This window comes from Myripristis murdjan, chromosome 22, assembly GCF_902150065.1.
Source record: "Myripristis murdjan chromosome 22, fMyrMur1.1, whole genome shotgun sequence".
Lineage (NCBI taxonomy): Eukaryota > Metazoa > Chordata > Actinopteri > Holocentriformes > Holocentridae > Myripristis > Myripristis murdjan.
This window is the reverse complement of record NC_044001.1, coordinates 5,422,798-5,432,970: the sequence shown is the minus strand read 5'-3', so window position 1 is coordinate 5,432,970 and position 10,173 is coordinate 5,422,798. Positions and strand designations below refer to the sequence as shown.

Genomic DNA, 10,173 nt, shown 5'->3' with positions numbered 1-10,173 from the left:
TTTTCAGCAGGACTGTATTCAATATGGCAACACAGGGGGGTTATCGTGGATGACTTGACACAAGGCAGAAAAGCTCACATTTTATTGGAATTCTTTACTGGGACAGTTTTACCACTGGAACAGGCTTAAATTGACTTTAACAAGATAATAGGCATTCTTAGGTATGGATTAATGTGAGCCAGTAGGCTATTATGCATATTATGGTATAGGAGGCTACATGACATCTTGCATAGTCTGATATGATTATGTATATATGTTGTCTGAATGGAAATTTTCACGTAGCCTACCTTTTATTTGCCACTGACTTGGCCTTTAATATTATTCACTTTTATTCTAAAGCCGTTGCGTGACGCGCGCTTCACTAAGGACTTTATTTTGAAAACGACGGCCGGAAGTGCTGTGGTTTCTGATTGTGCGTGACTTCGCAGCGGCGCCGTGGAGCTGCTGCTACTTCACAGGCAGCCAGCGGAGGAGAGCCACCAGTCCGAGTTGGTTGATCCGAGGCGACAAAGCACAGCGACTGGTATCCCAGCCAGAGAGGAGAGAGGAGCCGCGTCCCCGCGTCCCGCTCAGCTCCTCCACACTCCCCCGGCGCAGGACAGGATGAACGCATTCGGGACATCTGGACACTTCGGACACTTTGGACAGCAGCCCGCAGTGGAAAACAGGATTTAGTGGAGAAGTTGGCTTTCGAGCGGCGGCGCCTGAGCTGAGGACTCTCTCTGTCAAGTCGTAAAGGAGGATTTCTGATTTTTTTTTTTTCGCTGTCGCCAAACTGCTACGCAAAGCCCGAGGACGGATTTAAGAGTAGTTTGGGTTTTTTTCTTCTGAGGTTTATTGGAGAATAAAGGCTTTTCCCCTGCTGAATGCTTACTGGCATTTGAAAAGCTGAGATTTGGTGTCAGAACGGCATACTTGTGGTAAGAACGACATACGCGTCATTCTCACTCTCATTTTTCATGTTATTCTCACCTTTATTATCAATCTAAGGCTCATTCGTGTCCTTATTAGTCAGTGAACTCGTGGCTGTCGCTAAGCCGACCCTGCAGTAGGCATGAGAGAAACAGATTCACTTCCTTGTGGATCTTGAGTCGGACAGGTTGGCCAGTTTGCGAGCCGTTCCAGTCTGTCGGCGCTAAGCAGCAGTCTCCACGTCGTAGTGTGGATGTGGAAGCCGTGGAGGCATCACCAGGTTTCGGGCAGGGAATGGGACAGGTGGCGTGAGGAGGAGAGGCAGGAGGGGGCGGCTCGTCCGTCACCGGTCCGTGCGCAGCTCGGCGCGTCCCGGCGCACCGCAGGGACGCAGCCGCCTGTGCGCATTTTATCACATCGGTTTGGAGAAGCACGCAGGGTTTTCTGTTACCTCGTTAATGCTGGCTGCTCCGTGTGTGGCGGAGGTTCGTGTCTGTGGGTGGAATTACGCACACTGCGAAGCCAACAAGTCGTCTGATCTCGCATTGCCTTTGTATCGGGTTTTAAATATTATTTTGATGGAATAAGCGAGAAATATCTGCCAGCAGGGTGACATCATTTCATTTGCTTCCAACGCCAGTTCAACTTGTCTTGAGCATTTTCTCACATCGGAGTCAGTCTCTTAATTCTATTGGGCTTCTATCCTGCCATATATTGTCACTTATTTACAGAAAATCCTGAAATAAATGAGGCCGATTGCATACATTTTCATTTATGTTAAGACCAACAATAGGCTTTACGACTGAATCTGACGCTAAATGACTTAAGCTGCGATTTTTTTTTTTCTTGGTTTGTTTTATTTGCTCTTTTCACAGTGCTGTGGTTACTAATGAAATTACGCACGGCTACAGGCTGGATCAATATAGGCTGGAGATGCCCATTAGGCATGTGCCTGCGCCCAATATGAATGAGGTTTGGTTAGAGTGCGGCTATGTCATTATCATCAATCAAATCAACCAATCAGTCAATTAAATGGTGAAATGGTATCATTTTATTGTCAGAGAGAGTATTGATTTATCGTGTCATTATCTTTGCCTGTATTATGCCTGTAGCATGTAAAAGGGTTTTTTTTTTCTCATAACTGTAACAGTGACGCCTTCCCTGGTTAGGAGCTGAAATATGAATTACATATCAACCTATTTCAAAGAACCACACTCCCTAATGCCTCTGTCATGTCTGAAGTTTCTCCAGAAAGCAGATTTTTTTTTTTTTTCTTTGAATGAACTATGCGGTTGTCTCCCCACAGCAGCAGATCAGTCATCCTCTCTTCAAACGCTGCTTCAATGGGATTCAGATGATGGTTTTGGCCACTCTCTCAGCTCCTCCACTCCTCCGTTTGACTCCCACCGTGTAAAGTCATCACCAGAGAAAATTACAGGATTATAGCGTCCTAAGAGAGGGGGCAGAAATGAGATTTGGGGGCTTCTATTGCATTAGCCTATTAAATTTCGGAGTCAGAAACAAGCGCCGGGATGATAATAGTTGCGCTAATGCTTCAAATTAATTGTATCTATTGACCCGAGAAATATGCACGCCAATTTGCTGCGTTTTCAATCAGTGGCGAGCCGCAGACACGTTTCGGTACCAAATTAGAGTCTGATTGACTCTTTTCATTACTGAAATTGGCCTGAGACCACCGCGCTCCGTGTCGCATTCCCTGCCTTTTCTTCCTCTCTGTTTTAAATAAGTGAACCTCGGACTAATTGACTCCAACTCGACTGACTTACCGGGGAAAGTTGAATTTATTAAGCGTCCCTGTGCACACATCTACGCTCAATCACTGTAATATTCCTTATGAGGGTTTATGGAGCTCTTATTGTTCTTTATGGTGTTGCCATCTCCTGTTATCTTATTGCAATATAGCGACTTACAGCATGTGTTTGTAGTGAGTTTATAGCTATGTGTGGTCATGATGCTGTAATATTCCTATGATATTTCTATAGGAACTTGTTGTTTCCCTTGTAATGCCCAATCGGGAATTTTTATCGCCTGTGATATTCCTATAATAATCCAATAGCTGCGTATACTGTGTATGTGGCAGCAGAGGGTTTACAGTCATGTCATTATTTCAGCTCTATAATATTCCTATGATATTCCCATAGAAACTTGTAGTGCTCTTGTACACTCAGAGGAAGGCTGTACAGTGACCTTTATGGCATTTTTATGCCATGTGCCGCTATTAATATTCATGTAGGGAATTATATGCGTGTGGAGCACTCGATAAAGAGTTTATGCTTTATACTGGAGTTTATACGAGACTTTGTAAGACCTTATTGCGCTTAATTGGATTTCTGTTTCCTGTGATGTCGCTGTAATATTCCTGAGGCACTCATGCAGGGACTTAAGTGTGCCTGTGGTACTCAGAGTTAATAGCGACCTTAATGGACTTGTTATTTTTATCTGCTTTGGTATCGTGTTAAGATCAAATTCCCGCATGAGAATGACAATATTTCTGTGGCGTTGCTTTTAGATGCGTGATTATTCGAGCTGGTTTTCATCCTCCTCCTCCTCCATCCGCATGGAAGGAGGGATGAGTCATGGTCCGGTGTGCTGGACTGGTGTTTTTTTTTTTTTTTTTTTTTTTTTTTTTTTTTAATTCTCGGGACAGATCGGGACATGTGACAAGCCGTGGCGTTTTGGAGTGTCAGCCCAAGGTGAGCCGCAGAGAGCCCTCAGCCTCCAGCGCTTTGCATCTGGAGTCAGAGCTGCGCCTCTGACAGCTTTAGAGTGCTGCTCTCTCTCTCACCTGATCAATATCACGTTTCACCTGAGGGGATGGGTGTGTGTGTGTGTGTGTGTATGTGTGTGTGTGTGTGTGTGTGCCTTAAAAACAGGGTGGTGATGTGATAAGCAGACAGGAGAGAGAATGAAAGAGAGAGAGAGAGAGAGAGGAGGGACAAAAGACAGAGGGTGAGATTTTAAAAAAAGGGCAGAAGAAAAAGACAGAAAAAAGAAAAAGAGAGGGGTGTTAGACATAAGAGAAAGAGAGAAAGACAAGGTGAGATTTAAAAAAAAAAAAAAAAGAGAGAGAGAGAAGAAGAAAAAAGATAGATGTACAAAGAGAAAGAGACGAGTTTTCCAGAGCAGATAACACGATGGTAATAGCACTGTCACAGCACAGAGGGAACATTGGGTGCTCAGGTAGATAGGACAGGAGATTACCTCCAGTCTGTCTGTCTGCATGTCTGTCTGCCTGTCTGTCTGTCCACTGAGTGTCTGCACATCTCTGAGGAGTCTCCACCACCAGGCCGGGGCCTTTCATCTGGCCCCTTGCTTCTCTCAAACCCTCTGATCCCCTTTTCCCTAAAATGACAAAGTCGATGCGAGCCCGGCTGTTGATAGCAGTTGAATTATTAAAGCTTCCTGACGTTTTGTGTGCAGCTCCAGCGCCTTTTTCCCCTCCGCCGCTGCTGCTGCTGCAAGGTGTGACTGCCATGTGACCGGCGCCCTGCATTGATCCCCACCGAGGGAGGAGAGACCTGACAAGGATTTGAACCCTGCTTTTAAAACCCCACCCCCACCTCCACCCCCCCACCGCCACCGCCACCCCCCCTCCTCCTGCCTCCGAGCTATTACGTCGTGAAGACAGTTCTGCATGATTAATGTGCATGTATTATTAACCACGGTTTTGGTGGAGTTGTGTTTCCTTTCATGCTTTGAGAAAATATTAGCATGAAAACACTTTGGAGGCTTTGAACTCCACGCTGGGTCTTTTTTTTTTTTTTGGATCCATACCGGCTCCCTTTTCTCTCTCGCCTTTTCTCATCCGAGTGGCTGAGGTGAAATCGAAATGTTTTTTTTATTTATTTATTTATTTATTTATTTATTTTTTAGGTAGCTGAGTTCATTTCCAATGCGGTGCACATTCACTTGGAGAGAGAAAAGCCCCGATTTAAAGTCCATCCCTCAGCATCTGCAACACAGAGGATCCAGTTTTTTAAAAAGAGGCAACGTTTTGTCAACAGGGGTTATAAGTAACCTAATGTTCTGCTAAAGGAGTGTAATTTGTTTCAGTTTAGTCCCATCAATCACTTTGGAGGACTTGGCAGCTCGTCAAATCCATGGCTTCACTAAACTTACCCAACAACCGGCAAGGAAATCAGTCCACAAAATCAATTATTGTTCCTGCTCATTGCCTGCCGTATCAACAGAGCGAGTACCTGCCCCAACACATCTTCATTTTTACATACACACACACACACACACACAACCCCCCGACGCCCCAGCCGGTTTTCAGAGTCGACCCGTAAAACACGAACGCCTCTTTCTTACCCGAGATACAATATCAGCTCTATTGCCTGGAGGAGGCCGTGCCTACCTGCCAGAGAAAACAAAAAGTTTCTCCCCCTTTCGAATCGGAGAGGCCTACAATCAGCCACCTCCACGCCTGGAGAGCGCAGGCCTTATCGGGCTGTGTAAACAAACCAGGCCGGCCTGTAGGCGTCTGGTGTTGTAAGAGGGTGAGGATGGGGGGGGAAGGAGGAGAAGAGGCGATCTCTGGAGTGTATATAGTGAACATAAAAGGCTACGATGCGGCGTGGAAGGTGCGGTGGCAGTGTTTGGATTAGCGAGTGTGCATGTGTGTGTGTGTGTCTGTACCCTTTTTTTTTTTTTTGCCTGTACGTCCTGCGAAGTTTCCCAAGCAGGCCCCGGCCCGGCTCGGTGTTTTCTGTGTGGAAGAGTGATAATGTGCAAACAGAGTCTCGCAGAGCCGGGGCCGGCCGCTGCCAGGGCTCCAGTATGTGCTGAGCAAGGAGTGGGTCACAGGTCCTCGGAGGGAAAGAAAAACAGCACTGTTAAGACTTAAGACAACACAACCTCTCTGTGGAGAGTGTGTGTGTGTACAATACACCTCTCTGTGTGCAAGCAAAGCCTTAAAAGTTTGTGTATGTGGGTGTGTTTCAGGTTTTTTTTTTCCTTTTTTTCTCAGTGGTTGCATATGTTGCTGCAAAAAGTCTCAGTGTGAGCAGGTCTTTTAGGGTTACATTCGCTGCGAAAGGCTCATTTTTTTCTTCAAACAAGGTAAAAAAATCTGCCAGTGGGACGAGATAATCCCAAGTGTTTGCAATGCTAATCAACCTTCTCGGATCCAGTGTCACTTCCTTGACCCCTAGTGAGTTAATCTGCCTTGTTCAACATATTTATACTCGTTCCCGGAGTAATTCTGCTCTGCATTGGAAACAAATGGGATTATCTCATCCGTCTGGCACATTTTTTTTTTTTTTTCACGTGTTTGAAGAAAAAAGACTTGACTGTGAGATTAAATGGCTTGTTACGTCGGCTATGAAGGCCGCTGTGAAGCCGGGCAGAGCCGCCGCCGCCGCCGTCGCCGTCGAAGCGAACAGTGGGCAGTTTGAGCATGTGGGGGGTTTCTGTGTGTGTGCAGCTCTTTGCTTTCTGGGCACCTCGCTCGCAGCGGCTCTGCGCCCTCGCTCGCATTCCAGCTTAAGCAAACAGGGAACAGAGCACTCCAACCATCGCACGCCGCCGCGGCCGCCGCCGCGGCCGCCGCGCTCCCGCCTCCCCCCGGGCCCGCCGGGCACGTTGGGCAACTGATACTGTAGACTCCAGCATTCCTCGTCCTGCAGAAAGATTAGTGAACTCATGTCAGTCGAGTTGCTAAACCATGCAGAAGAGTCTCTCGAGCAGAAAAGAGTCCCGCCGAAGGAATGACAGGCTCTTTAGGGTTGAAGCGCGGCCTAATGTGATTTTTTTCCTCTCCATTATGTGGTCCTGGTCCTGTTTTCTCTCTGCTGCGGGACCGCCGGGCCCACGCCGGGTCAGGTTAATTGATCGCTTAATTGAAACCTGTAGGGCGGGAGTCATCAATCGAGCCGGCCTCAGGTGTTGCTGCTCCAACGCGGCGCGATCAGGGCGCTCCAAGAGGGTTTCTGAGAAAAAAAACACAAAAAAAAAACTGTGAAGAGGGATTTCCGCCGTAATCCTGGAAATCTGCGAGGAATGTCTGGTCGTATGTGTGCAGACCCGAAGGCGCTTCTATATTCTGTGTTCAATTTTGTAGCCTTGTTTTCTTTATCTTCATCTCCTCTCACATATTTGGAATTTCACGACTGACTTCTGTTTCGTGGTTTATCGCGAAAAAAAAAAAGCGCCATGAGTGGGATTTCGTGGATGAGGCAGGCTGATTGCAGGCCTGATGGTACTCGATGTCCTCTCTGTGCACAGTTTTGGCTTTAACCCTGTCTCGTTCATCTTTGTCTCTCGCCTGACTGACTGACTGACTGTTCCCCCTCATCCTTGTGTTTCCAGGTCGGCGCCGGGGAGTTGTCGCTGGGACGGTTTCTCGCGGCGTCCGAGGCCGCCGTTCTGTGGGACAGCATGCGAACGGAGGATGCGGTCTGAGCTGTCGGAGTCGGGCCTCGCTGCTCTCTGCCTCGCCGCGTCGTCCAGAGGAATGACGGCTCTCTGGTGCTCACTCTGGCTTTTCTTCCTCCTGCCTCTGTCCGTCAGTCCGGCCAGGCTGCCCACCGCTCAGCCCACAGGTACCTCGGCGGCACCTGGGCCACACACACACACACACACACATACACACAACCTCAGTGAAAGGGAAATCTGAGTTTTGCGTGTACCTCATGTACAAAGACAAAAGGTGCACAAGCATCATTTTGAAGCTAGTAGGTGATTAGAGAATGATACTGTACTCTGTAAAAGGCAATTTTCCCAATGTCGCTACTGTATGTGTAAGTATACTACTCACAAAAAGTTAGGGATATTTGGCTTTTGGGTGAAATTTATGGAAAATGTAAAAAGTTCACGCTACAGTGATATTATATCATGAAAGTAGGGCATTTAAGTAGAAGCATGCACTGGTGATTTCCTCATCTCAAACAATTTCTTGAAACAAAAGCCAACAACAGTGGTGGATATACCACAACAAAAAATGTCAGTGTCAATAACTTGTCATGTGCCCTTGAGCATCAATTACAGCTTGACGACGACGTCTCATGCTGTTCACAAGTCGACTTATTGTCTGCTGAGGCATGGCATCCCACTCTTCTTGAAGGGCGGCCCTCAGGACATTGAGGTTCTGGGGTACAGAGCTCCGAGCCTCTACACGGCGACTCAGCTGATCCTATAAGTTTTCTATGGGATGCAGGTCTGGAGAAAGTGCAGGCCACTCCATTTGAGGTACCCCAGTCTCCAGCAGCCATTCCCTAATGATACGACCTCGATGAGCTGGAGCATCAAACACCTGATGTGAATTTTGCCGTTAAGCTCCTTGTTAGAGAACAGCAACTTGTGCAAAAAGTACTGAAACACTGAACAGTTGGACATGTGCATTCAAAAGTTTACAGAAGGTCACATTAAGTTCACCTGTAAAGGTTAGAATGCATTTTAGGTTCATCCTGAAGTTTCACCCGAAAGCCGAATATCCCTAACTTTCTGTGAGTAGTGTATATTACAATAATAATCGCCTGTTGCATCATTATTGTGTCCAAATCACACTAAAAAAAGGTTTTTATTGTGCATCTATGGCTGAAAAGGCCATAACAAGAACAACTAAGAGAAATCATTCACTAGCCGCCTGCTTAGCACAACAGTAGCCATGGCAACGTGGGTTTTTTTGGCCAATCAGATGGCTCGGCTGAAGCTGCTATGTGTTGTTTAAAGCGTGCCGTGCCGTTCGTGCCGTGTGTTCCGCCTCGTGACAGCGAGCTCCTCTTCCTGATGAAGGCGGCTCTGGCCCGTGCCTTCACCTGAGCCTCCTCTGCCGCTCACGTCGGGGCCTTTCATTCCAACAGCAGCTCTCCTCCGCTTTCATTTCCTTCTCAGACGCGAGGTGAGAAAACACAACTCGCGGGGAAGTTGAATCGATCGGACGCACGAAACCAGGAGAGAAAAGCCTGAAAGGGCCTGTTGTCTTAAAAAAAAAAAAAACAAGAAGAAGAAGAAGAAGAGGAGAGGAGAATGTGTAGCCGCTCTTGTGTTTGTTGGTTCCTCACTGATGTGCCCGGCTTCATCCTCCATGTTAACACGACATCTGCTCAGAACCACGGCGCAGTTTTGTGCGTGTTCGTCACTTCAAATGGGGACGTTTCAAAAGGCCCATTTATTGTTTATGTGAATGTGGTGGGTTTCTTCTCTTTTTTTAGTTTATTTTTATTTTATTATTATTATTTTTTTTTTTACGAGGGGGATTTAATTGGAGTCTGCCTGGTTCGCTGAGCTTAGCGCGTTCCTCCGCCTTTGTTCTCGAGGCGGAGAAACACCCCGAGATCAATCCAAAGTAAACGTCGACTGTGTTTGCTTTAATCTCTCCATATTGCGCAAAAAAAGAAACTAACACAGCACAGTAATCTTTTTCTGAGGCGCTGGCCAAGAGTTTGTTTTCTTTTTTCTTTTTTTTTTTTCCCCCTCCTCCCTCCTCCTCCTCCTCCTCCCTCCTCCCTCCTCCCCCCCTCCTTCTTCTTTCTGTGAGAGTTATTCGAAATGAGTCTTTGACACACTTTACACGCTGCGGTGCGTTCAGGGAGACGAGGCGCTGGGTGCTTTCTGGAGAGGGCCCAGCTGTCTTATGCAAGGCGAGATACCCCGGGTAAGTGTGTGTGTGTGTGTGTGTGTGTGTTTGTATAAGTGTGTGAGAACATGCACACATATGCCCTGGTTCGTGCGTACGTGCGTGCGTCACAGCTCCCTCTCTGCCTAATAACTGAGGTCAGGCGGCTCTGACAGCCTCTACCTGTGTGTGTGTGTGTGTGTGTGTGTGTGTGTGTGTGTGTGTGTGTGTGTGTGTGTGTGTGAGCGCCCCTCTCCATAACAGAGGAAGCCCCGCTCTCTGCCCCCCTCCTGCCCTCGCCCATGTAAAACCCAACGTTACAATAGACGTGTTGTGATTCTGCACGCCTGATTGCCTCCCCTGCTGGGAGCCATCACACACTATCATGCTTGGCATCATCTAAAAGCCGGGCGTGTTTTTTTTTTTATTTTTTTTTTTTTTTAAGCCCTTCGGGGTGCTATGCGTGCAGGCTGTGATCTCGTACCTGCACGGCGGAGAGAGCGCTCCGAGGAGGATTATCGTTTCGAGTCGCTGATGTTGGCCGTAGCAGCGGCGCGCGCGGCGATTAATTTGAGTGCGCGACGGTCAGGTAATAACATGGGAACGTGTGCAGGCTAGGGAGATGGAAATAGACAAAGACCAAAGTTTGGCAAACTCCTGAGCCAACGTGGGGCACATCATCC

At 47.4% G+C, this 10,173-nt stretch overlaps 1 protein-coding gene across 5 annotated transcripts in view; it reads left to right on the top strand.

Annotated features, from left to right (window-relative positions):
• The first annotated feature begins 494 nt into the window (after window positions 1-494).
• The window catches only part of fgfr3 (fibroblast growth factor receptor 3), a 97,447-nt gene continuing 87,768 nt past the window's right edge, over window positions 495-10,173 (top strand). For all 5 annotated transcript variants that reach the window (XM_030044585.1, XM_030044586.1, XM_030044584.1 and 2 more), the window contains exons 1-2: window positions 495-920; window positions 7,243-7,475. In XM_030044585.1, coding sequence (XP_029900445.1) covers window positions 7,325-7,475 — 151 coding nt within the window. In that variant the 5' untranslated portion in view covers window positions 495-920; window positions 7,243-7,324. The remainder of the gene's footprint in view (window positions 921-7,242; window positions 7,476-10,173) is intronic.